This window comes from Nyctereutes procyonoides, unplaced genomic scaffold (assembly GCF_905146905.1).
Source record: "Nyctereutes procyonoides isolate TBG_1078 unplaced genomic scaffold, NYPRO_anot_genome, whole genome shotgun sequence".
NCBI classification, from domain to species: Eukaryota; Metazoa; Chordata; class Mammalia; order Carnivora; family Canidae; genus Nyctereutes; species Nyctereutes procyonoides.
In genome coordinates this window covers 19,802,353-19,829,749 of record NW_026575128.1, presented here as the reverse complement: position 1 = coordinate 19,829,749, position 27,397 = coordinate 19,802,353, and the positions used below count along the sequence as shown (strand labels likewise).

At 52.6% G+C, this 27,397-nt stretch overlaps 3 protein-coding genes across 3 annotated transcripts in view; 1 reads left to right on the top strand and 2 right to left on the bottom strand.

The window, feature by feature from the left end:
- Positions 1–420: 420 nt before the first annotated feature.
- On the bottom strand, positions 421–9,046 carry LOC129520615 (cohesin subunit SA-3-like). The gene is given in 5 exon segments (XM_055341715.1): positions 421–829; positions 831–1,615; positions 5,461–5,564; positions 5,745–5,849; positions 8,989–9,046. Coding segments are annotated over 5 exon segments (1,461 nt in total).
- A 1,638-nt stretch (positions 9,047–10,684) lies between these two features.
- Positions 10,685–27,397, bottom strand: part of ZDHHC17 (zinc finger DHHC-type palmitoyltransferase 17) — a 111,702-nt gene continuing 94,989 nt past the window's right edge. The window contains exon 17 of the mRNA XM_055341649.1: positions 10,685–11,205. Within this exon, the coding sequence (XP_055197624.1) occupies positions 11,184–11,205 (22 nt within the window). The 3' untranslated portion in view covers positions 10,685–11,183. The remainder of the gene's footprint in view (positions 11,206–27,397) is intronic.
- Positions 12,679–27,055, top strand: CSRP2 (cysteine and glycine rich protein 2). Its single transcript, XM_055341650.1, has 6 exons — positions 12,679–12,788; positions 21,697–21,809; positions 22,324–22,492; positions 25,505–25,634; positions 26,074–26,167; positions 26,748–27,055. Exons 2-6 carry the CDS (start codon positions 21,698–21,700, stop codon positions 26,822–26,824), a joined length of 582 nt encoding a protein of 193 aa, XP_055197625.1. The 5' UTR covers positions 12,679–12,788; position 21,697; the 3' UTR covers positions 26,825–27,055.

Here is a 27,397-nt window from a genome sequence, read left to right as displayed (position 1 = left end):
TTTAAATTTTATTTTTATTTTTTTTGCCTGAAGCATGTTTATTGAGCTAATCACTAGGGTACAAAAGAAGCTGGGAAAGCTGTTCCAAAAATACAGGAAACTACTGGGTTCTTTCTATTCAGTACAGGGAGGCAGTGCCACTCTAGTACTGAGGTAAAGCTGCCACCTCCTCCAGACACAGCAGGAAAAAGGCATTCTCCACACAGGGACAGAGCCAGGAGTATGAGGAAGGCCGGGGCCTAAGGCTTCTCTATCCCAACCTCATAGGAGAAACATTAGGTTAGAAAGGCACAGCCCACTCTCCTTCCCTTCAAAGACCAGGATGGGGCCTGGAAGTAATGGTTCCTTCTTCTCTGTTCTCCTGTTTGCCTTTTCCCCGTTGAGGTGGGGAGTGGAAATGGGGAGGGGCATGGAGTCCTGTCAGAAATCCTCAAGGTTTAGCTCTGTAGAATCTAAAAGGTCCAGCCCGAGCTCACTGGGGGAAGTGTGCTTGTCTGTTTCTTGCCATTCCTCACTTAACTCGTGAATTTCCAACTCTTCTTCATCCTCTTCCATGAGGCTGAGTCGGGTCAGCCGGTTGCCCAAACCAGGACCTGAAGGGTTGAGGAGAGTCTGGAAATGCTGTGGACTTGAGAACCTTGACCTCTGGTTGCCTGACAGAGGTTGGCCCTGGGTCAGCTCTCGTTCTGAGCGGCCTTCTTCCTCCACCTCTTCCAGCCCCCTCAGGGGCTGCCTCCTCTTGATGGCTGTAGAGGTGAGGGTGGGTGTGGGTGGGATGCTGTTCAGCTGCAGGCTTTCTTCCTGAGACGAAGAGACATCCTCTCTGCCGCCTGGAGGGACCTTCAGTACGCCTTTTCTTGTAGCGGGGGCAGCCCTGAGGACTGGTCTCTGCTGTGTTCTCCACAGGGCTGAGGGAGTGGCAGTAGGTGGTGACTGGACCCCAGGGACAAGCAGGTGACTGGGAGATACGCTGCGAACACTTTTCCAGGTAGGACAGTAGCAGCTGCTTGTCCTGATGGAAGAGTCGGGGGGAAAACTCTGGAAGGAGCTCCAGGAAGGCCAGGTTTGGGGGCTGACTGGAGGATCCAGGTGGAGGCGGTTCAGACAAGGAGAACTTGATGCCTTCCTTGTGGAGTGTGACCACAAGGTCACGGATCTGCAGCTGCTGGGGTCCGAAGCTCAAAGCAAACCTTCGGGCCAGATCCCTCATCTCACCAAAGGCTGGAAGCTCATTCAGGCCCTGGGGCCCCTGTTCTTGTAGCAATTCTGTATACAACTGCTTGAGGCTCAGCAGCAGGATCTGGGAGCAATGACTCCGGTCAATCTGCCTTGCTCTAGTTAACGTTTCCTTGATGATGTCGCCATAGTCCTTGTAAAACTTGCTGTAGTGTTTGAAAACATCTGAGGCTGCATCCATGTCCAGCACCCCATAAAGCAACAGTTTGCAGAACCCAGCCGGGAGGTGCCACAGTGACCCGAGGTGTTCAGGGAAAACTCTACTCACCTGTGACCTGTTGCTGTGAGAGCACCTACAGTTTATACACTGGGGTATTGAGGAGAGTGGGGTAGTTCGGGTGCTGTGAGCCAGATCCAGAGCACGAGTGCTTCCCACTGCCTGGGAATGCAGAGTAGCACCAGGCAGCAGTGGAACCCTGGGGCGCCAGGGTTCCGCCCACAATGGGGTCCTGTGTCATCACTGTAGGTCGGGGGTCCAGTCAGCACTTAGCCCGGCACCCTGAAGGCCAAGGGTGCACGGGGAAGTCCTGTCTCACGCCGGATGGGAAGGGGTTGCAGGCACCCTCCCACAACCTTAGTTCCCACCTTCAGGCCCTCCAGGCCTCCCACCATTCTAGGTAGACTGGGTGTCCCAGCTGTCCTCCCACCCACAAGGGTTCACAGCATGGATTTTGCACTTAAGAACATTTGAGGGGCTCATAGGTGGTTCAGTCAGCTAAACATCTACTCTTGATTTTGGCTCATTTCAGGATCTCGAGGTTGTGGTGTAGAGCCTCAGGTGGGGCTCGGCCCCGGCGGCAGGGGGAATCTGCTTCAGAGTCTCCCTTACCCTCTGCCCCTCTCACTGCATGCTCTCTCAAATCTTTTAAAAATCAACATTGAAGACATTTGAGAAATCTTTATTATCTCTGCAGAGGTGCCTTCATATGTGTAATGGCTGTGTAAATGCTTTTTTTTTTTTAATTTTCATTTCTCTGGAATAAATTCCCTGGAGTGCTAAAAAAAAAAAAAAAAAAAAAAGTATCCCAAACTTTGCCTTCTCCCGGTTTAGGCTCCAGCTTTCCCATGTGTTTGGCGTGGCTTCTTCCTGCCTGTCTGTTGACATCCTACCTCTTTAAGGCTCAGCTGAAACACTTCATCCTCCCCGAAGTATGAAGACTTTCATGTCCCTTCTAGGATTCACCTCCTAGAAGATGCTGCTAATTCTCACCCAGACACCTCCAGCTTTACCTGCAGGGTTCGCAGGTGGACTTCCAACTGCTAAAAGCTGCATGTCTTTGGCTGAGAACCCCCTCCAAACCTGGAGCCGGCTGCCCTGCCCATGCTCAGTGGGCCAGAAGCGCTAAAGAAAGAACCCCTTCCAGAGAGCCCCCTGCTCCAAGACTGATGGAAAGCAGTTGGTCCTTTTAATGTGCTCAGCTCCCCGTGATAGAATAGCCTGGACTAGGTGGCCGAAGCCCAGAGATTTATTGCTCATGGTTTGGGAGGCTGGGAAGTCCAGAATCAAGAGGCCAGCTGCTTTGGTTCCCAGTGAGGCTCTCTTCCTGGTTGGAGTCAGTTGACTCTTGCTGTGTCCTCACAGGACATGAGGACAGAGACAGCAAGCACTCTGGCGTCTTCTTCCTATAAGGACACTAATCCTGTCATGACCTCATCAAAACCTAATTACCTCCCGGGGCCCCATGTCCCAATACCAGCACATAAGGGATTAAGCTTTCAACATGGGAATTTTGGAGAACACAACATCCAGTCCATAACACTGGTGAAAAAGCACCTCATCTCCTTGCGACTTGAGTGGAATGACTGTGGGGTCCTGTCCATATCATTTCCTGGTGTCCCCGGAGGACTAAGCTCCCATTTCCCAGAGGTGACTGGCTGGATAACGCATTGATGACGCCCCACTTCCCCTCCCACCTTCCTCCCCAATGCCTTCAAAAGAAAAGTCTGTCCTCACCTCCTTGTATCAGGGCCCGCTCCCCCTGGGCTCCCGTGTTCCCCTGCTGTAATATGTCTCACATTATGCTCTTTGTTGCAGGGTTTTATGAATGTCTAGACTCTCGTAACTAAACCATAAAGCCTTTGGAGAAGAGAAATTTTCTTTACATGCTGTTTCCCCCAAAGCCTAGCAAAAATACCTTGCATATAGCAGGTGCTTTAAAAACACTAGATTAAGTAATGACATTAATCAAACTCAGGATTTTTACAAGAAAGGCACTGTAGCCATCTAACACCTACAGAGCTCACAGCATTTTCTGTGGCACCACATAAAGCAAATTATTTAAGTGAATTTTTATGAATCCCAATTACTGATTTAGAAACCTCATAAGCAGTTCCAAGTTCAAAATGAATCTTTAAGCAATAGATGAAATATATTTTAGTATTTTCTGGAGGAGATAAGAGTTGTGTGTATGTGTGTTTTTTTTTTTTTTTTTTTTTTTTTTTTTTTTTTAGGAGATAAGATTTGAACCAAGTCCCTATTTCTTAACGTGGCGTTCAAAGCCCTACATGGCCTATCCACCCCTCACCTCCCTTCCCAGGTTCATCCCTCCTGTTCCACCGCTGCCGTGTGCACAGCTGTGTGATCTTCGTCCAAAGGACCTACAATTCAGGTTGATCTTTGTTAACAAAACTGCAGAAATCTCACAGAGGAAGACCTAGACATGGCCAACAGGCACATGAGAAAATGCTCCGCATCACTGGCCATCAGGGAAATATAAATCAATGAGATACCACCTCACACCAGTGAGAATGGGGAAAATTAACAAGGCGGGAAACCACAAATGTTGCAGAGGATGTGGAGAAAAGGGAACCCTCTTGCACTTTTGGTGGGGATGTGAACTGGTGCAGCCACTCTGGAAAACTGTGTGGAGGTTCCTCAAAGAGTTAAAAATAGACCTGCCCTACGACCCAGCAATTGCACTGTTGGGGATTTACCCCAAAGATTCAGATGCAATGAAACACGGGGACACCTGCACCCCGATGTTCACAGCAGCAATGTCCACAATAGCCAAACTGTGGAAGGAGCCTCGGTGTCCATCAACAGATGATGGATAGAGAAGCTGTGGTCTGTGTCTACAGTGGGATGTTCCTCAGCCATTAGAAACGACAAATACCCACCATGTGTTTCGACGTGGATGGACCTGGATGGAGGGTATTATGCTGAGTGAACTAAGTCAATCGGAAAAAGAAAAACATTATATGGTCTCATTCATTTGGGGAATATAAAAATTAGTGAAAGGGAATAAAGGGAAAAGGAGAGAAAATGAGTGGAAAATATCAGAAAGGGAGACAGAACATGAGAAACTCCTAACTCTGGGAAACGAACTAGGGGTGGCGGAAGGGGAGGTGGGTGGGGGGTGGGGGTGACTGGGTGACGGGCACTGAGGGGGGCACTTGGCGGGATGAGCACTGCGTGTTATGCTATATGTTGGCAAATTGAACTCCAATAAATTTTTTTTTTTAAATTAAAAAAACAAAAGAGAACTGCGTAATCCCACAGATCTCACGTCGTAAGAGAAGTTAGCACCGTTTTACAATGGGCAGCGTGGAGGCCGGGGTGGCTCTGTCAGTTAGGCGTCTGCCTGGGGCTCAAGTCAAGGTCTCGCCGGGGCCCTGGGATGGAGCCCCGCATCAGGCTCGCCGCCCGGGGGGACCCGCCTCTCCCTGCCCCGCTGCTGCCGCCCCCTGCCCCTGCTTCTCGCCCGTGCGCACTCTTTATCTCAAATAAACAAATAAAATCTTTTGAAAAATAAATTTAAAAAAAAATAATGGGCAATGAGATACACGCTGTCAGGAAGAAAAATCCAACACGCTCTCCGACAGGATCTCCAAGGTGTAGCTCTGGGGCGCGTGTCTCAGGAGCAGGCAGCCAGAAGACACCGAGAGGCGGCCGCACCTTATGCCTGCAGAGTCACAGGAACGTAGGCGGGAAGCATCATTCTTGCAAAACATAATGCAAGTAATATTCATGGTAGAGAGAGCGGAGATAGAGAAATGAATAGTTACACTTCTTTTCTTTTGTTAAGGTTTTATTTGTTCCTGAGAGACCAAGAGAGAGAGAGAGGCAGAGCCCAGGCAGAGGGAGAAGCAGGCTCCCTGAGGGCCCCAATGGGGAACTCGATCCCGGGCCCCCGGGGTCACGGCCTGGGCCCAAGGCAGTTACACTTCTGATCAAAGCAAACACTGCTAACATCTCAGTGGATCCCCTGATGAAGGTCTGATTACCCGTGGATTTTCAGCAGGCCCCGAGGGGGCACCCATGCCCCAAGCAGGTGTCAGGAAGGCAAGTGAGGTGACACCCACGGTTGGGGACGGCATGTCCTCGGGGGCTGAGCCGGAAAGCCCCCCTCAGACTGTGGCACAGCAGACCTTGAGGGGCGGCCCGGGCACAGAGGGGTGTCCCTGGACCCGCAGGGCGCGGGGGGCACTTGGAGGCCCGCTCTGCTGCCCTGGGTGCTGCACGGCTCCGCTCGGGAGCTGTTACCTGCAACTATCGGGCACCTAACTACCTGCGAACACCTGTCCTGCCAAAATAACACAGGGCGGTAATACATCGTTGCGGCTAGTAGAGCCACGGGGGTTAGGGCCAAAGGTCCGGGTGATCGGGGCTAGACCTAGAAGGAAATTAAGCTCAAAAAGGTTAAATAACTCACCGGTTTCCTCAGGTGGATGGAGGTGGAGGGAAGGCCCCGAGCCTCGTTTGCACCCCGCGTAGGGCGTCTAGGCCACACTTGCGCCCCAGAAAGGTCATGGGTCAAACTCAGTTGTGCCCCAATCCAAGTGTGTTGTTTCGGAGCTAAGGGGCCCCCCCATTTGGAGGCCTGAGCTCCAGGAGAGGGGAGAGGCCTTCTCGGTGCCTAGGCTTCCTCGGGGTCCACCCGGCTCCTACCCCACGGCCACCGGCGCCCTGGGTCCCCGCAACCGGCTCACCCGCGGTGCCACCTCATGTCATGGCCTGACCCCAGCCACACGGGGCCTGGAGCTCGCCTGCCCTTGTGGGGGTCCCCCTTGCTGTGCCTGGAGAAGACGTGCGCCCCAGGAGCTCTTGGTCCCTAGCACCATGGGCCGAAGTACTTTCCTGCTCTTCTTGGTTAAAGGCCCTATATGGTAGCAGAAAGTGTGAGGCTTGATCCAGCCTGGACCCGAGGCCAAGCTCTGCCACTTACTACGTGGCTGGGGGACAGGTTACTCATTTTCCGCGAGGCTCACTTTACTCATCTGAAGAATGGAAAGAAAGATACCGACCTTAAAAAGGCTGTTGTTTGGACCAGAAGAAATGTTTGACACACAAGGGATTTGCAGCAAAGGGTTATTGTTATTGGGGTTGCTCCCCATGCTGTCGGCTTGAAGAGCCGCCAATGGTGTGTGCACTTTGGCTCTTCCCCATTTAAGATTTAACAGCTGATTTTGGACAGGAGACGAAAATCGCTCCAGGGTAGCCCACTGCCCTGCCACAGAGGACTTGATAGTTTCGCAAGTCCATGAAAACACAGAGGTGAGCTCATACCCAGCCCTTGACAGGCCGTGGGTTCGGCTCTGCTTCAGCACGTCAAGTCTTCTGTTGAAGTGAACGCAGGGACAAATAAATTAAAAACTTGAGTCTTTTAACACATGGCATTATTTAAGAATTAGGAATGGGAATTGGGTATTCCAATAATCCTTTATGGAATGGGGTAGGCCAATCATGTTTAAAGTAAAATCTAAGTCAGCTTTCCTTATAAACATATAAATACAGAATTTATAGGAGCTTTTTTTTTTAAGGTATTAACCTTTTGCCTATAGCTCAACACTTTTCTTACGAGGTGAGAGATGCAGAAACATGACAGTTTTTTAAATTTTCTTTTACAAGGGAAGTTTCCTTTTACAAATGACTTTCATTCCCATACGGGACCATTACAGAAAAATCCTGGCAGGCAAATGCCATAAATAATCAAGTGCCTAGCAATTACAGCAATTGTGCATTGTTTCCAAAACGCTGTTAATGTTCTTGACATCACTTTCCCCAAAAGCATCATATATATGTATGTAATATATGGATATACACATATATGTATGTATATATGTATACATACATGTATGTACATGAATGGTGTTTTAAGTGGAAATTTTTATGAGATTTTTCTCTGGAGCTTTGGTCAGGGACCAAAATACATATGGACATCTAGTTTAACTACATCTGAAATAAACTATAGACTCAAATGCTAATTTTTAAATCCCAAATTAGACCAATTTACTTAAGACTTTTTCTGATCGGAGGAAAGAATCAAAATTCTTCGCTAAGCCCTATTACAAATTCTAAAAGTTTTCCTTGAAATTTGGTGGATAAATACACATTTATTTTTATGTAATCTGTAGCAAAACACAAAACAAAACAAAACTCTGTTAACAATTGGAATATTTTAAAAAAACTGGAATATTTATATTTTACTTTCCTGAAAGTGGCTGGTGTTTCTTATCACAAATGAGATAATAAAAAAATATTTCGTATATCCTCTAGTGTACTCTGTTCCTCACAGTGAAATTTTGGGAGAGAAGCAATACGTTTCCTCGTGATTGTGACTTTAAGAATTGATTCTCATCAGAACAACATCTTAAGATAGAAGTTAACATTTATGGGAAACTTCAGAAATGTGACCTTAGAAGATTCCATTACTTACTCACACAATCCTATACTTACTCAATGTTGTCCTGTAACCAAGAGGTCAGAGAGGGTAAAGATTGAAAAACGGTAACGGATCCAGCGGTTGGGACTCTCTGATGACCACGGGGAGAGGCTCAGAGTCTCCCACGAGGGTGCAAAGCATCAGCCGGGCTTCACAAGACTGTAGAAACTCCTTGCGAGCTCACTCGTAGTTTTGCTAGCAGAGGGCTCCAATTCTCCGAGCTGTTGGCTGTTCTTCACCCTGTGGCCCCCTCAAGGCCCTTGAGTGTCCTCCTGACATGGCAGCTGGCTTCCCCAGAGCAAGTGGTGAGAGAGGGAGGCAGAGACAGAAATAGAAGGGGGTGAGAGGGATGAGAGAGAAAGAAGTCTACTTAGAATCCTACACTCTGCTCTATTTTCTAGAAGCAAGACACTAACTCCAGCACTTGCTCCAGGGGAGGAGAATGAAATTCTCCCCGATGATCAAAGAATTTGTGGACATGGTTTTAAACTACCACAATCAGTTGGAAGTCCTGATTGCAAGCAGCAGAGAGTCTATCTCAAAATGGAATAAACAACAATGGGAATTCATTTGCTCCCGAAATGAAAAGATCCTGCCAGCAGACAAACTTCCTAAGTGCTTTGTTGAGAGCTCCAGCTCCACTTCTCCGTCCTCTCTGTGTCGAATCATCCTCAGGGAGGCTTCCTACCAGCAAAAACGACTGTAGCAACTGTGAGCCTCATGTAGGCACACAGAACCTTCCAGAACAGGTAAGCATGTTTCTGTGTCCGCATCCCCCAGCATTCAGAGATTCACTCTGAGAGGATAGGTTTAGGTCACACGACCCCTACCCCCCCTAAACCAGGGCCGGAAGGCCTCGACCGGCTCCAGTACTCCATCCCCAAAACCACACAAAGGCCTAGGCTGCTGGGAAAAAGGAAGAGATGCTGGGGGGCCACCTCGATTACCTATTACAAAAGGCGGTGAAGTCTTGCCAGCTTTTTAAGATACGGGGTACACAGCAGTTTTGCAATAGGAAAGCTGTCGAGACGGAGAGATTGAAGAGCAAGAAAATGTAATGGAGAATGCTGAAAAACTGAACCAAAGGTACCTTCAGAGTAGACATTCGTCGCAAGGGGTTGGAGAACCACCACCTCTTCCTCTGACATCGGGGACAAGAGAGAAAAGGCAACCTGTCCGAGGAGGTAGGCCGAGCGTATGTAGGCCGTGGTTGGGGGTGCAAAGGAAGACAGGGAGGTTACCCACCCAACCCAAGGGAGAGAAGGGAAAGAGGAGCAGCGGGGCGCTCACACTGTTGAGAGAGGGCGGACGAGCAGTGTCTTGGAGGATGAAGCCAACTAGACTTGTCATCCTCATCGAGCTAGGAGACCTCTGCTGCGACAAGAAAGTATAAGCAGAGCTGGAAAAGCTCTGAGAGGAGACAAAAATCAACAATCCTGTAACAGAAGTCATAACACTGAAGGAAATAGTAACTTTTTTTGGAGAGAGAGAGAGAGAGAGAGAGAAGAACGCTGCGCATGCGTGAGGGGGGAAAGGAGGAGCAGAAGGAGAGAGAAAGAGAGAGAATCTTGACTCTTGACCCTTGACACAGGGCTGGATCTCAAGCCCTAAGATGACCTGCACGGAAATCAAGAGTTGGATGCTTAACTGATGAACCACCTAGGTGCCCTGGAAATAGTATTCTTTGGAGAAAGAAGGGTAAGAAGTGATGCAAGTTACAACAAAATGGGAGTTTCAGATAAGTTTCAAAAAAAAAAAGCATCAATGACAAATATCAAGAATAAGATATTCTAATCTACCTTTCAAGATTTAAGCGTATGTAATTTATGTGATTCTTTTCTCTGCCAGAAAATGCATCGCAGACTATTCGGTTTGAGGATGAGAAATTTTTAATTCCTAACACTGCTGCTAAATCTTGGCTAAGAAACAAGATGGAACAGCTGCTTCTTTTTATTATTATTATTATTATTATTAATTATTAAACATGCAGATTAGCAAAGTGAGAATTTATATTTTCCTTTATTTCACATATACCAAAAAATTCCTCTTCACCATAGCCTCTCTGGCTTCTGGGAAAGAATCCTTGCCTTAAATAAAACAAAGAGGCCCTATGTTTATGTTCACACTCATCTGGCTCAGAGTTTTGTTAAGAAAAAGTAGCATGAAATAAAAATAATAAAAATATTTGAAAAATCTGAACTTGAGCACAAGGTCATGAAGAAAGGCAACCTTGGTTCAACTTGCCTTAGGACAGTGACCTCGACAAAGAACTTTTCTTTTGAAATTGTTTAATGGGTTCCAGAGAACGAAGGAGCTTTTACAAGTATAATGTGCATTTCTGGGGCGGGGAGAGAAACATCCCGTTGGACATATTTAACCTTCAATTTTGCTTCTTGTAAGATTGAAGGGGTCAAACAGACTAGGCCTGTATGGAATTCAGAAGGGCTTATTCTTCTCCCACTAGCTCTTTCCCAGGCACACAATTTGCTTTCTACCAGAAGGCTCTTAATTATTTTGGCAAACACTTAAATACTGTCTTACTACCAAACCTTTCAGCAGACAATATAAGATGAACGCTCAGCAAAACACAGTTTCTGTTTCTTTCTTGAGGCAGAAAAGGACTTCAAGATAGCCTTGCTTAACATAACTACCATCATTTATTGAGAATTTACCATGAGCCAGGTGCTCTGCTGGGCATTTTACATTCATAATCTGATTTAGTCTTCCTAACAATCCTAGGAATCGTGTAGTATCATCATTCCACAGATATAAAAAAAAAAAAGTGCGAAGAAGTCAAGTATTGGGCCAAGCTCCCAGAGCTACTAGGTTGCAGAGCTGAATGTTGAAACCACATGTGTTTGATTCCAAAGCCCATGCTCTTCCTTTCTGCACCATTCTCCCTAATGATCTGAAATAATTTCTTAATATTTACAAGGAAGAGTCAACAGCTTCAAGAAATGTTTAAAGGGAAATAAAATACTTTTTAAAATGTTGATGAGTAAATACAAATACCGATTCATTCAAATTCAGATGTTGGACATTATCCCCAGACGCACTGTGCACGGAGACAAGTACATATGTAGGATCAGAGAGCAGAAACACTTTCAGGTTAGAAGTAAGCCCAACTTCAAATGGTAGAATGAGCCTGTGAGGTGTAGGGATGACATAAGCCTATCAGAAAGCAAACAGGTCAGGTCTGGGAGGCATCAAGAGGAAACCAAGGGTAGGAGAGAAGGGGCAATGGTTTGCTGAAAACCAGTGCAGCGGCGAAGTTCACAGTCTCACTCAGTAGAAACACTCCAGAAACCTATGCAAAAAAAAAAAAAGAAGTACTGTAAGCAACGGAGCGAGAGTGAATATGGAATCAGAGGACCCAATGGTCATGTCAGCCCCAGGCCTCATGTCACTTTTACATTAGCTGAAATCCTGAAAATGTGGATGTAGGAAAGCTCAGAGCAGATGAGCTTTTGCAGTACTTACAGGTTCCTGCCCCAACATCAGGCAGCGTAAGTGTCAGCACCCTGTGTCTTTGCACAGCACGGGGGGGGGGGGGAGGGGGGGGCAGACACTGTAGGCTGCTGTCCTAATGGGTTTACCCTGGGTTGGGCCCAGCCGAGCAGCCGGAGCCGGCTCTGCAAGCCGTCCTGCAGGTGTGTGTGTGGGGGGGGGCAGCGGCCTCAGCAGGTGCCCTCTGCCCTCTCCCCACGAGGGCACTTGGCAAAGCCACATCTTGGTTTTGACCCTTACGAAGGAGGGAAGGGTGATATTGGCGCCTGATGCTGGGGGCACCCTACAATGCGCACAGCAGGCCCCCGCCACACAGGACGACCCAGCCCCCCAGAGGCCAAGTGTCCCTGGGGGAAGGCCCTTGGCTCTGCGCCTGGAGGGGTGGGTCCGGGGACAGCCTCTTCTGAGCTGCCCATCCTGCCATAGACCACTTCTCAGGGATCATGGCGTCTGGCCCCGGGGTCACCAGGAGGCCTAGAACGGGAACCAGACGTGGTCTACTTGTGTTTTCACCTAAAACAATAAATCCGGGGCGCCTGGGTGGCTCAGGTCCTGGTCCCAGGATCCAGGATCGAGTCCCACGTCGGGCTCCCTGCACGGAGCCTGCTTCTCCCTCTGCCTGTGTCTCTGCCTCTCTCTCTCAGTCTGTGTCTCTCGTGAATAAATAAATAAATCTCAAAAAAAATAAAATAAAATAAAACAATAAATCATCCTGCAGCTCAGGGATGAGATCCGGACTCCTGGGTACCCTGGGCTCCGGCTGGGTTTGGGTTTCTCACCCCCGCCCCCGCCCCCGACTCCAGCACTCCTGGGAGTGGGAATGACGTTTTCATTCGTCACGTTTTCGTGACGTCATCTATTTCGTGTCGATGAGACCCGCTGCTCTTTGGGAGCGGGAAGGTTTGGATCCGCGGAAGCCGGCAAGGGGAGCAGAGGCTCGCGTGCGCCGCGGAGATCCCGTGGGGGGGGCGGGGGGCCCGAGTGCCTGGGGGGAGCCTCCGCGCCCCGCCCCGGTCTCTGCGCGTCCCAGGGGAGGGGGCGGGGCGGGGCGCGGACGCCAGGCCGGCGGGAAACCGCAGGAAGAGGCGGGACTCGGCGCTTTGTCCCCGGGCCCAGGCCGCCGCGGAGCCGAGAGCGGCCCCCGCTGGGCGCCCCTGCCCTCGGAGGGGTCCGGGACGCGCGGGGCGGGGTGGGCTCGCAGACCACGCCCTGGTGGGCGGGGCGCTGCGGAGACCACGCCCTCGGGGTGGGCGGGGCGGCACGCAGGCCACGCCCCGGGAGTCTATAAAGGCTGCGGCGCTAGCCGCGCGGCCCCGACCTCCCGCGCCCTGTGCCCCCGGTCCCGCGAGCGCCGCTGGCCTGCGCGGTCTGCGCCCGACTCGAGTGAGTAGTGGCGGCGGGGGAGCCCCCCTCCCGGCCTCCCGCCCCCGGCCCGGGGTCTCCGCCGCCGCGGGCGCTGCCCGGGACTCGGGGGAGCGGGGCGGGGGCTCCGGGGCCGAGCCGCGAGCCTCCCCTGCGGCCCCGGGACACCCGGCGCGGGACCTCGGCCGCCCGACCGCGGCCCACGCCCCGGCTTTGTCCCGGCTCGCTGCGGCTCAGGTGCAAACCCCGACGCGGGCGCGCGGCCCCCAGACGCCGCAACAGGTCCCGAGCCGCGCCGCCCGCGTCCGCCGGCTCCACGTCGGCAGCCCCTGGGGGAGGGGTGTCCCCGCGGGGGCGCGCCGCCTGCCCCCCCCCCCCCCGGCCGCCCGCGGCCCCCGACCCCCCTGCCCCGGGCCCATCCCCCGGCTCTTCCCCCTGCCCCCCTGCTCCGGTCCCTATCCCTGGCCCTTCCCCTGCTCCCCTACCCCTGACCCTCCCCCTGCCCTGGGCTATCCCCAGGCCCTCCCCCTGCCCCGGGCTGTCCCCAGGCCCTTCCCCTGCACCCCTGCCCCAGTCCCTACCCCTGGCCCTCCCCCTGCCCTGGGCTGTCCCCAGGACCTTTCCCTGCCCCAGTCCCTACCCCTGGCCCTCCCCCTGCCCTGGGCTGTCCCCAGGCCCTTTCCCTGCCCCGTCCTTACCCCTGGCCCTTCCCCTGCACCCCTGCCCCGGTCCCTACCCCTGGCCCTTCCCCTGCCCCCCCTGCCCCGGGCCTGTCCCCAGGCCCTTCCCCTGGCCCCCCTGCCCCATCCCTACCCCTGGCCCTTCCCCTGCTCCCCTGCCCAAGCCCATCCCCAGGCCCTTCCCCTGGCCCCCCTGCCCCAGTCCCTACCTCTGGCCCTTCCCCTGCCCCCCCCCCCTGCCCCGGTCCTGTCCCAGGCCCTTCCCCTGGCCCCCCTGCCCCATCCCTACCCCATCCCTACCCCTGGCCCTTCCCCTGCCCCCCTGCTGAGCCCATCCCCAGGCCCTTCCCTTGGCCCCCCTGCCCCATCCCTACCCCTGGCCCTTCCCCTGCCCCGGCCGGTCCCCCGACCCCCCTGCCCCCCCACCCAGACCCCTTGCCCCCAGCCCTGCCTCCGGCCCTTCCCCCCAACCCCCTGCCCCACCCCGACGTTTCTGTAAGGGCATTTGTTTCAGTAGTTACCCAAAACGTTTAACCTGTTTTATTTGCAGTCTGCAGACTAAGCACATTTTCACTTTTTTTGTGCTTTCAGTAGAGACAATCTTGTAGTTTGGGGTAGTAATTTTTTAACTCAGGCAGTAAAAGGGGTCTCCTTAGTCCTTTTCTAATTAACCTGTTTGAAAGCTCTACTTAGGAAATGCCAAGAATTCAAATAGGACAACCACACATTTGGCTATAATTTGACTCAGATTTCTCAGGACCGAGATGGCCGATGGGTTTACAAAGCAATCACAGAATTTCAAAACTGCATTCCAAACCATCACTGATCTTATGAAGTGCGCCCCGGTCCACCCTCACTGTCCTGGACCGTTGTTCTCTCCCGCCGACCGCTGCTGGTACTTAATCAATATTTCTGTGTTCTTTCTACTCTGGATTCTAGTTTTCTTTGCTCTTTTAGGGAGAGGTTACAAGAGGCAGGGTCTGCATCTCATCAGTCTTTGAGACTCACAGTACTTGCCCGGGTGCCTTGAGCACAGCTGGACCAGAGCCAGTATTGGTTAATTGAATGAAGAAAGGAAGGAGTAAGATTGCAATTGTAGGGGATAGATATTTAATTGAACTCAGGAGATAACATTAGCAGATTTCATCTAAGGTTTCGATCATAAATTTTTAATGGATTCCTCCAAAACATATTCAAATATTGATTGATAGAAATATTGATATGCTAAATACTGTGATGAAGGCAATACTCACTGGAGGTCTGATGAACTTGCAAAATAACTTGGATTTGGGGAAAATTGTATTATACACTAAAATAGCAAGAATGTCAGCATAGAATAGACGAGATGGCAATAAATGAGCTTTAGAAGCCTAGCTCTAGCCTCAGTATTGCCACCAACTGACCATGGAGATGGGAGCCTCTAATTTTTCTTTCCTGCCAAGAATGAGGTAAATCAAATAAAATGGGCCTCCCCTCGAGGAGAGGAGTCTTGGCCTGGTGAAAAGGGCAGGACTGCCCAGTCCCCAAGTCTTGTGCCAGCTCCAGCACCCACTGGTTTGATGACCTTGGGCAAGTTACTTTTACTCTCTAGCCTCGGCTACTTCATCTTATAAAATGGATGTAATGGCATGTACAGCGGGGTTGTCAGAGGCTTGTTGATCTTGATCTGTGAACAGAGCCCAGCTCAGCCAGGGAGAGATTTCTTGTCATTAGACGCTATTATGAACTTTGCTGCACGGATGGGGAGATGGCCACCAGCGAGAGCCAGCTGAGCAGTAGCTACTGGACCTTGCCTGGGGGAGGTTTCTTCCCTTTGCAGATATTCACAGGTTTCCTCAAGACACCGACCGGATCATTTCCTGGGCTGGTATTTGCATGGCATCCCTGGGGCTCTATGGGTGGGGAGTCTCTAGCCTCCCGTGGGGCCCTGATAACCCATAATGGTGATACTCAACTGTTTTTGTCTGGTGGACGCTTCTGGCAGTCCGGTGAAACCTCTGAGCCTTTTTTTTTTTTTTAATTTTATTTAAGATTTTATTTATTCATGAGAGACAGAGAGGCAGAGACACAAGCAGGCTCCCCGCGGGGAGCCCAACAGCGGGACTCGATCCCAGGACCTCGGGTTCACGCCCTGAGCCGGAGGCAGATGCTCAACCACTGAGTCACCCAGGTGCCCTCAAAAGGTTTTTAAGTGCCTAAAATAAAGTACATGGTACTAAGTTCACCAGTCCCCAGTATTTCAAGGAATCTGTGGTCCCCGTTCAAGCACCCGACTGGGAGTTTTCTCAAACTAGGTGGCGGAGGAGCCTGGCACAAGTTCTGATTGTGAAGAATTTTAAGTTTTGGTGTCAGTCAAGGGGAAGAGCCAATAGAACTATGCTGTGAATCACTCGCAGAGGATATCAGGTTCCTTGCTGTTTTGTTTACTATCTGGTTGTGCCAATTAGTACTACTAATTGTTCTTCACTAATAAAAAAGGACAAATGCCATGTACTCCATTAGGGTCAAATAGCTTCCTGGTTCACTATAGGAAAGAGGGTTCATGGTGGCGTCACAGTACTTCAGAAAGAGAGAAGTCCAGAGAGAATCGAATCCTCATGTAGTACAAGAAATGCCCAATTTAAAGAGCACCTGTGGGGACACCTGAGTGGCTCAGTGGTTGAGTGTCTGCCTTTGGCCCAAGGCGTGATCCTGGAGTCCCGGGATCCAGTCCCATATTGGGCTCCCTGCGTGGGGCCTGCTTCTCCCTCTGCCTGTGTCTCTGCTTCCCTCTTTCTCTCTCTGTGTCTCTCATGAATAAATAAAATCTTTAAAAAATAATAAAAAATAAAAAAAATAAAAAGCACCCATGCCAGAGCCACGGAAGTCAGTACTATCTCTGTGTTGCCAACAGTGGTTTACTTTTAGCAAAAATCAGTGAAACAAACCCTATAGCTGATTTGAATTTTACTGGTGTCGATTTTTTAAGTTGAACTGGTAATTTTGTTTTGGTTTCAGTTACGAGCCATTTGAGGTCTCTATACCTGAGCTTTTCCACCCATAAAACGGGTATAATGATCATGTCTACCTTGCTCAGTAGGAGAGTTAAATAAGGCAGTATGAGTAAACTATTTAATACAGGTGACACATATAGTAGGTTGTATGTAAGTATTTGTAATCATTATTACCTACCACGTGGCAAGCACTTTTCTAAATGCTTTCCATATATCGTTTAAGCTCAGAACTAGTAAAAAATCACACAAACAGTAAACTGTTTGAATAATCAAGTATCTCGCAGTGGAAGGTGCTGGGGGCCAGGGTTACCAAACTGACAGCCCAGTTGCATTGTGCTTGCGATACGTGGTCTGGCAGGTGGCATCCAGGAATTTGCTGGAGCCCCTGCTACAGAGCTAAGTGGAGGAGGCTGTACAGTTAGTCATTGATGGGAGGCTCAGGGGAGCACAGAACTGACGAGAAGAGGGGTCCTCTGCAGTGAGGACAGGCTGAGGCGGTGGAGGGGAATGTCGGGAGCTTTTTGGGGAAAGCAGCAGGTTGGGGGTGAGCCGGGCAGGAGGGGACGCGGATGGGCCTTCCTGCCGACGGGTCATGAGGCAACTTGGGGCGAGAGTCTCGGGCGGCGACGTGGTCTCAACCCTTCATCACATAGGGTGTCTGGGGCCACGAGGCCAGGGACCCCAGCAGGCGGCCTCCCGCGCAGCCTCGGCGCCGTCCACGTGCCCCACCTGCATGCCAGGGGTCTTAGGCACCTGCTTCCCCACTGAACCCCCAGACTGCAGGCCTCTGCATGCGGCATCTGGGGGGCTTCAGATGGTATTTATTCATGAGAGATGCTGAGAGAGGGGACTGATCCCGGGACCCTGGGGCACAGCCCCGCCGCTGAGCCCCGGGCGCCCCTGTCTGCGGAGCCTCAACAGGACCCAGACCCTTGGGCTGCGGCCCCCGGAGCCCAGCATCGCCCATCGCCCGGGGAAGCGGAGGGTGCGCCCAGGACGGGTCCCTTCCTGCCCCCTCTGCGTCCCAGGTCGCTGTCCCCGTATCCTCGTGCAGTGCATCGCTCTGCGGCCAGAGCAGAAGTCCCCGACGCAGGCCCCTCCCCAGCCCGGCTCAGTAGACGCTGGCTTAGCACACACGCGTGGAACCTCCGCACAGGAGAGCGTGGCGCGGGGGGGCAGGAGCTGCCCCCCCCACTTGTGAACAGGAGGGAATTTCGGGGGAGCAGAGAGCCAGTTGCCCTGATGGGAGGGATGTGGGGTGCCTTCCTGTGGAGCCTGTCCCTGTACGTGGGGTGCCTCCTACAAGCATTTTTTCCATCTCACCCTCTTGATAACTGTAAGGAAGGCACGTTATCCTCACCTCACAGACGAAGGAAATGACGCTGTGTCGACTCCCAAATTCATGCTCTGGCTGCGGCCTGAGGCTGCGCGGCCTTGGAGATTTGGCTCCGGCAAAAAGGGCAAAAGGGGCCGCTGGGACCGGGGCTGAGCCCTGAGCCCTGAAGCCCCTCCTGGTCGGCGTATCCCCTAGAGAAGGGAGGCGGGCTAACCAGATGGCCTGGGGAGCAGACCGAAACATTTTTAGAATGGGCTCAGAGGAAAGCTTCATCTCCGACCAAACTACAACTCTCTGATCCTGCAAAAAAATCACTGTAATTCAGGACCAGGCTACTCATTTACATGATCTTTAGTGACCCCGCCGGATGGGCCTCAGGATGAAGCCAGTTTATGATGGATGTCCCTTTCAGGAGACTGGATTCTAGCCCGATTCTAGTGTCATAACCAAACCCTGTATGTAGTAAGAAAATGTCAAAGCTTCTGGAAGTATTTAGGATCTGGGTTCATAGACCCGATTCACTCCAAGCCTCTAGTATCGGAGCGAATAATTTAAACTCTTAAGTGGTGACGTGTAGACTCTGGATTCACAGATTCAAGACACTTAGAATCTAAAATAAGACAGTAAATGCAGAACAGGTGGCATGGGAATGACCCGTGTGGTCATTCTGCGGCTCCCGTTGCTTATCTAGGGAATGAGGTAACTTTAGCACGAGGTGACTCAGATGTGGATGATGGTCATTTTCTCCTAGGGGTGAGTCTCATGAAATTTTGGGTGGTGTCTTTGCCTGGGGAGAAGCAGCAAAAAGAAATTGCATCAGGGGGTTCAGATGTAAAGCAAGCTTTTTAATCTAACGCTTGGCATTAGAATTCCCTCAGACCTTGAAAAACTCCCAACAGACTGAGAAACCGAGAAGAAGCCTGTGTTTGGCCTCTTGTGCGAGACGTGTGTCAGGTGGGATTCCAGGCCTCCTGTCACCGTTCCGCAAGCGAACGCACAGGCCTGGGGCACACGCGGCCCGGGTTGCTCAGTGCAAATCCACTGCTGGGACGCGGGACAGCCGTCATGCAGAGATGCGGCCCGAGGCTCATAGGAGCCACAAAGCTTCACAGTTGTTGTCTCTGCACAGCAGAGCCAGGAGTGACACATGGAAGATCATCCAAAGTCAGGAGACGTCCGTCAGCGTCACCCTAAGAGTGTAAATTTGAACTTCATTTCAAAATGAAGGGAACCCTCAGGATGGTTGCAGTGTGTTTTATCGCCCCCACTCCCACCCCGGGAAGATCCACGCGCGACCAGTCAGCTGAGTCTTTTCTCCAGCCTGTTTGTCACTGGGAGCCGTGCTCTTCTGCAGCGGGTTTGCCGGCTGGAAGACTGAGGGCAGGAGGGACAGCGACGGGGCCAGGACATTCGCTTACCTCCCTTTACCTTCACAGCATCTGCTGGGTAGCGAGCTACCCGTCCCTATTTTACGGATGAGAAAACGAAGGCCAAGGTCGCACAACCATTTTCACAGTGCTGCTAAGCCACATCCATCCAAGCCAGCCCTCCTCCCTCCCTTCTTCCCCTCCTTTCTTTCCATTCGAAAATATTCCAGACATACTGCAGGGAACACCCAGCCCCCTGGTATCCAACATAAGGAACCACACACACGCCCGGCCGAAGCTTTGCGAGGAGGCTCTTCTGTTACACCATCGGCTTGGACCATGGGGAGGGTTATTTAGAAATCCTCAGGAAAGCCCTGAACCCCGGTGGAGCTTTTAGAGAGTTAAGGACTTGGGAATTTTACTTAGAATCCAAATTTTTTACTTAGAATTTTTTTACTTAGAATCCAAAAATGTGACAAGGAGAAGTAGACCAGTGCTGCCTCCGTCTTGATAAGCATAAGATGGAATTGGGAATTGTACGGACGATTGCAAAAGGGAGAATTCCTTAAAACCATAGAAGTCACTTTGACATGTGCCAAGGACTCTGGTAGGTGGAATGGGGGAGACAGAGATGTGGTCCCCGCCCTCGAGGGGAAGAAGCTGTTAACAGAGTAGGCTGAATGGTGCGGCCCTTTGATGGGTATTTCCTGAAAAGTGACTCATTTGGCTGGGGTGGCATGCGCGGTACAAATCGGACCTGACTTACAAGAAGTGAACTCAAGTAACCGTGAATTACATAAAGGAGAGATCTTGCCTGTTTAAAAGTCCAGACTGCTCTTTAGTGGAGAATAACATAAAGTGATGAGTTTTCGAAAAGTATATTTTCAAATGCTATTCGGAGATAACCCAAGAGGGCATTAGCCTTGATGGAGATCTGGTTCCTTATTGGGGATGGCACCGAGGTAAACAGGTGTGAACATAGAAAATACACATTGACGTCGAATAGTACACTTCCTGAGAAACGCCTTGACAATAACCAGGTATTTTAAAAGCCAGCTGGGCTGTTGATCCGTGGGATCCAGTTTTAAATAATCGCAACGCCGTTACCTACAGGCCTGAATTTGGTTTTAGGTTTCCCCTGGAATCACGAGGTCCTTCCGGCAGATGTCTGTGGCATCTCTGAGCATTCCAGAACTCTGGTAACTCGGGAGCCGTGGGGTAAAGCCCGTATCCCTAATCGCAGTGCAGGCTCAAGCCAGCGCAGGCCGCTGGAGCCAGGCTTTGTGGCCGAGGGCGCACAGTGAGGCTCAGATTTCCCTGCGGATGCTAACAGTGGCGACCTGTGTCCAGGGAAGGGGGTCAGAGGTGTATGCCGCTCCTAGGGGAGAGCCTGCAGGCCTGGTCCGGTGCTGCTGCCCATCCTCCCGGGAGGCCTTTACGGGAGGCTGTGACTTTTGCAGATTCTTGGAATTACCTGGGCCCCATCGGAAGACGGAAGGAGGCTCAGAAGGCAACTCAGTGGCTCCCGTAGTGCCCGGGGTGGGGCGAGACACAGCTGCAAGGTGTCTGAACCTCGTCTGTCCCTTTTCTTCTGTGCTGGCTTCAGTCTTAGGCTCTTCTTACGATGGTCAGACAGCGGCCAGCGTATCCACCCCTGCAGCCACACCGTCCTAAGCCAAAGCCCGGTCTTAAACTTCACTGACCTGCCTCGGGGTCGTGTGCCCATTCTCCCAGCGATCACTGGGGTGAGGGCACTGGGGAGAGGGCGGAGGAAGCAGCGGCCTCATTGCCCTGGAGTTGAGGGTGGGGTCCGTGCCATCTGCACCAGTGTTTCTCAAACTTTCTGGTAAAGGACCGTTTTTTTTTTTTTCCTGGTTTTAATTTCCAAGTACAGGTTAATTCTCTGATTCTATGCTGTTCAACAGGATGGGTCCCCTGATCATGCTCTTGATTGTTGGGACGTAAAATTAAGGTTTTATGGGACGCCTGGGGGCTCCGTGCTTGAGCCTCTGCCTTTGGCTCAGGGCGTGACCCCGGGATCCCAGGATCCGCCCTGCGTCGGGCTCCCTGCGTGGGGCCTGCGCCTCCCTCGGCCTGTGGCCTGTGTCTCTGCCTCTCTCAGGAGTGAAATAATCAAATCTTTAAAAGATGATAAAGTCTGTAAATTCTCAGCTGAATTTCATCAGGAACTGGGGAGGCCTGGTGGACCGTCCTAGGAGACCACATGTTAGTAAATACTTTTCTAAAGCCCGTGGGCCTAGAAAGGGACGTCGCTTCCCTGGAGGAATCTGGGGGGACGTGGGACCAGAAGGGGGACGGGGTTCCGGCACCGGCTTTCCCGGAGGCCCCGCCGCGGCCTTCAGGGCTCCTGGGGCCCCCGGTCCCGGGTCCTTGGGTGTCGGGACAGGCAGAGGGGGGTGGGACGGGGGTGGGGGGGATGGGCTGGAGGATGGGCCGGAGGGCGGGCGGGGGGACGCGCTGCGGGCTCGGCCCCTACCGCGCGGCGCCCCGGGCGGTGGGGGCCCTTCTCCCTGATGAGCCCTTCTCCCGCAGGATGCCCGTGTGGGGAGGTGGAAACCGGTGCGCAGCCTGCGGGGGGACCGTGTACCACGCAGAGGAGGTGCAGTGTGACGGCAGGAGCTTCCATCGCTGCTGCTTCCTGTGCAGTGAGTCCGCGCCCCCCCGCCCCCCCCCCCCCCCGCACTGCGTGACCGCCCCGTGCACCCGGCCTCCCCATGGCCTCTCCCAGGCCTCCCCGTGCACCCGGCCTCCCCCTCCCTACCCCCCTCCCCGTGCACCCTCCCCCTCTTCCCCCCTCCCGCCCCCCCCCCCGCACCCGGCCCCCCCTCCTCCCCCTCCCCGTGCACCCGGCCTACCCCCCTCCCCGTGCACCCAGCCCCCCTCCCCCCGCGCACCCGGCCCCCCCTCGTCCCCCCTCCACCCCACCCCGCCTCCCCGTGCACCCAGCCTCCCCCACCTGCCCCCTCTACCCGCCTCCCGGTGCACCCGGCCTACCGCCCCTCCCCGTGCACCCGGCCCCCCTCCTCCCCTCCCCCCTCCCGGTGCACCGGCCCCCCCTCCCCCCGGGTCACCAGGGGGCAGCATCCAGCCTCGGCGTCCCCAGGAGAAGGGCCGCGCAGCGCCCCTGAAGGCCTGACCTCCCTGACCTCTTCCCCGCAGTGGTTTGCAGGAAAAACCTGGACAGCACGACGGTGGCGATTCACGACGAGGAGATCTACTGCCGGTCATGCTACGGGAAGAAGTACGGGCCCAAGGGCTACGGCTACGGGCAGGGCGCGGGCACGCTGAGCACCGACCGCGGCGAGAGGCTGGGCATCAAGCCCGAGAGGTGGGCGCCTGCCCCGGGGACGGGGGGGGGGGGGGGGGGCACCGCCCAGGGCTGGCTCTAGTCAGCCCAGTTGTGCCAGTTTTCTAGTATCAACAAGAGACTGTTCTGTAAGCTTGAAAAGAACAGGCCTGGGACCTAAAAAAAAATCCTTGATTATTCCACTGACAGCAGTTCCCAGTGTATCAAGGAGCCCTGTTCTCAGAAGCACGTGGCTTACATTTACCCCAGACCAGGGGGCAGGCATCAGATGAGACAGAAAGGCAGGGTCTGAGTCATGAACACCCGGTCACCTGCAGGGAAGCAGTCAGTGAAAAGTCCTGGCCACTCACCACTCCTTCCACCTCAGGCTACTTCACCAAGCAAGGACTTTAACCTAAAAACTCTTACTTAAAAATTGGAATTATTTCCTGCTTTTGATTGAGAGACTAGTATTAAATTTTTTTTTAAGATTTTATTTATTTATTCATGAGAGACACAGAGAAAGAGAAAGAGGCAGAGACCCAGGCAGAGGGAGAAGCAGGCCCCATGCAGGGAGCCCAATGTGGGACTCGATCCAGGGTCTCCAGGATCAGGCCCTGGGCTGAAGGCAGCACTAAACCACTGAGGCACCCCGGCTGCCCAGTGTTAAATTTTAAAAGGTTCCAGTACCTAAATAGCAAGATGCTAACTCTGCCAACCTTCACTTTGTATTTCATGTTCAGGCTACATAATTTCTTCATTTGCAATTCCCTCTTAATTCCTATTTTTGGCCCAATGACTCACTCTTTTGAACTTCACGTTTTTCACAAACGTTTTATATCAAAGAAGCCAAAACTGGTATAATATTCCAACAAGACGACCTTTTGTTGGACAAGACCATTAATCACGCTCTGTGAGCTGGCCGCCATGCAATGCCAACACGTTACCTCATATAATCCTCGCAACCTGACAGCGTAGGTTTTCCTGTCTTAACAAATTCAAACAATGAAAATTAAGTGATTTGTCTACAGTCACGTTGCTGCTTAACTGTAGAGGCTGGAAAGGAACCTGGTGTAACCCCAAAGCTGACCGTCTCAAACACGGTGCATCATGGGTTTGCCTGAAATAATCCTTAGCGCCTGTTGCCTGTGGAACGGTTATGTTCATTACACGTAATCCGTACAGCACCTCTGTAGATACTGTCGTCTGTATTCTACAGACAGGACGCTGAGGCTCCGGTCACAGGGAAGTGACACAGCCAGGATCTGACCCCGTGTCCATTGGCGCCCACACCTGTGCTCTTTCCCCTACATGGGGGCCCACCTGTCCATTCTTCGGGTCTTTTCCACACTCAGACTTCCCGAGCCCTGGTGCCCCGTCGTGCACCTGTATGGGGCTGACTCCGTGCTGCGTGCCATCGCCTATGGCAGCCCGGCTTACCGTGGTCTTTGTTAAAAGTCCATTGTTCTTGTTCTGCTCTCCTGGCCAGCTTGTTCAGATCCATTCTTGTATTCCGAGATTTTATTTCAAGTCTTTCAAAACACATCTACCTAGACACCTTCCCCCCAGTGAAACCAAATACATCCGTAACCCCAAAAGTTATGGTCTTAAAGTTGCAGACCAGTGGGCCCTCCGCCCACTTCTCCACCTTCTCCAGTAACTGGCGAGCCCCCTGTGCTGGCCCGGCCACCTGTGCCCTTGCCGCCTCCCCGGCTTGGCCTGGCCACATACGAGGACCAGATGTGGAGGATTCCTTTTCCAGAAGCCACGGCTCGTGACTGGAGCGCCTTGGCCTGGAGCACCTTTAGGGCCGTGGTGCCGATGGCACATGGGGACCGTAGATCGTCACGGGATCCCCGGGGGAGGCAGCGGCCTTGGGTGGGCAGGAACGTTCCAAGGCGGGACTGCCCTTTTCAGCTCAGACTCCCCGCCATCCGGATCCCCTGGCTCGCCAGCGAGTTACGTCCCATCGGAGCCGTGGGGTTAGTCATCTGCAGCCTCCTGGGTCATTCGCTCGGAGACGGGAGATGATCTCCACTAAGTTCTTATTAACAAGATGTGTTGGAAATTTTTCTTGGGAGACTCCTAATCCAAATGATGAGTATCCCGGTGAACACCTTCTAAAGATCACTCTTGAAGGGAAGTAGGGACGCCCGGGGAGCTCAGCGGTTGGGCATCTGCCTTCAGCCCAGGGTGTAACCCTGGAGTCCCAGGATCGAGTCCCCCATCGAGCTCCCCGCAGGGAGCCTGCTTCTCCCTCTGCCTGGGTCTCTGCCTCTCTATCTCACGAATAAGTAATAAAATCTTTTTTTTTTTAAAAAAGGGGGGGGAGTATACACAATAGGTTGTAGAATTTTTTTTAAAATGCATACATTAGGGGCGACTGGGAACCCTGATACACGGGCCAGTACTGCGCTGGTATCTGCTGCGCAGAATGAGGCTTCCGGTGAGCCCGGCGAACACGGTTCCATAAATGCCACACACGGAACGCCTCACGCGGGGTGCGTGACTCAGCGAAGGTGAACGTATGAAGGCACAGGTGGAGCGCTGGAATACGTTGTTTTATGAAAAGGCAGCATTTATAAAGGAACATTTTATTTTAAAAACGTATGTGACAAACTATAATCAGGAAAAAAAACCCTGTTTTTCCAACGAGAGAAACGGGACACCTGTGCCACGTGCCGCTGTCCTCTGACCTTCCGGTGTCCGAGCCCTCACGCTGTGGAGTAGACACCCCTGTGTAGTGAAGGGGGAGCTCATGAAAGAAAGCGGGGAAAACCGGGTTTCCGGGGACTTGGAGAGAAGGGACCCAAACAGCACGGAGCAGAGAGGGACCTCGGGCAGCACCGGGCAGAGAGGGACCTCGGTGCAAGCTTTTCCTCCGAGGGAGCAGGGAGCGCTGGAGTCGCACCTCCCACCTCAGGGACCCCCACCGTGGTCCCTGCCCGTCACTAACCTACCGCAAGGAGCCTGGGTAGCAGCGACTGCCGGCCGGTGGGGCGGGACGCCTGGCACCAGGTCACCGCCACTAAGCCCTGCTGTGTCCCCCCCCAGTGCGCCGCCTCACAGGCCCACGACGAACCCCAACACTTCTAAGTTTGCTCAGAAATTCGGAGGCGCTGAGAAGTGCTCCCGCTGCGGGGACGCCGTGTACGCAGCCGAGAAGATCATCGGAGCCGGGAAGGTAGGGTCTGGGTCCCCCTGCCCCCCCCACCCCCGGCTCCCTTCCAGGACTAAACAAGCCCCTTGGATTCGGGTCTTAGATTTCCCACCCGAGTCGTTGACGTCTTGAAGCAGTGCCCTCACTCGGCAAACCTCTCTGCTTGAAAGAAACCTGTTTTCAGACGGGGCGCCCCGAACCCCGGACCTGCCGGGTGATGCCAAGTGTTGGGAAGCCCAGGTGCTTTCTCCGTATGGCCCCCACCGCGGAGCGGGGAGCAGCCCTTGCCAGGGGCGCCTCGGTCCAGGCCCGTGCAGCCGGCACCTGGCCCTCCTGCCCACGAGCAAGCGTGCAGGTGCCTGTGTGCAGGTGCAGGGGCGGGGCGGGGCCTCGCTACTCCTGGGCCTGGTGGGCCGCGCCGCAGGAGCCCGGGCTCTCAGACTGCCTCAATGGTCTCTTCCAGCCCTGGCACAAAAACTGTTTCCGGTGTGCCAAGTGTGGGAAGAGTCTCGAATCAACAACTTTGACTGAGAAAGAAGGTGAAATCTATTGTAAAGGTAAATTAATTTATGTGTTTACGCCCATCTGAGTATCCCACACTGGTCATGGGTCAACGAAATGTCACCAGCATTTAAAGACAAAAAAGACCCCAGCTCTGGCAGTGGGGAAAGGTGAGACTGCCACTATTTGAAAATAGAGGATCTTGAGGTGCTTCAGGTAGCAGAGACCCACAGAACAGTTTGGGAGGATGCAATAAAGCCATGTTCTGGTCCAACTCCCCAGAAGATCAGACAAAAAACCCTCAGTATGGAGTCTTTTTTCACCTGTTTTCAGCAGAGCATATGAAGCTGTGAAGGTAACAAATCTGTAACTTGCTCGGCCCGATTTTTTTATGCTTGTAACTCAAGTAGGACCATGAGCCGAATACTGGGGAATCAAAATGTTTGGACTTATGTTTGCGGCTCTGAGATCTTTAATACATCGCTTCGTTCTAGATCTTAAATAAGTTCAACTCTTTGGGTCACGGCAAACTTTTTTTTTTTTTTAGACTTACAAGGGTTTGTGTCGTTTTGTGGGTCTTAAGCAATGCTAGCAAAACTTAATGGTCTCCCACTGTCTCTCCCCTTTCTTTTGTAGGATGCTATGCAAAGAACTTTGGGCCCAAGGGATTTGGCTATGGCCAAGGAGCAGGAGCCCTTGTTCACGCCCAGTGAAGGTGTAAACCCAGAACCAAGATCACACACGGAGAATCACTACATCACCTAGGCACAGATGACCCAACACTTAACTACTGTGAAATTGTGCCAGCACTTGAGTACCGTCTGTTGTCCCCTACGCGGACAGGCTGGCTAACTGGCAGGAGGAGAGCACTGTATCCGTTTGCTTTATTCGTCAGCATTCCCAAGAATTGTTTCTTTTACATGTTAAATAAAACTTCAGCTTGATTTGGTGAGTGTCTCTCAGTCAGCCTTTTGGAGAAGGAGCTGGGATTTCAGGTTGTAGAAAGTCACCTGGGTCCCTACCTGCACTTTAGTGGTTCAGGAGGGTCCACCTCATTACACAGGCGACTTACTAGGCTAATGTCTACACTCCAGCTGATGGAAGAGATTATTTAACCTGACAAGTAGGCCTCGAGAGTGAGGGTTGCCAGGCAACGGGTTCTAGCCCTTCAGAGTCGGCATTCAGGGCCTCTCCTGGCTGCCCGCCCTTCCTCCCTCCCCACTCCAGCTGGTGGTTCCGCCTCTAAAGCGTGGCTCCCAGACCACCTGTATTAGAAGCACCTAGAG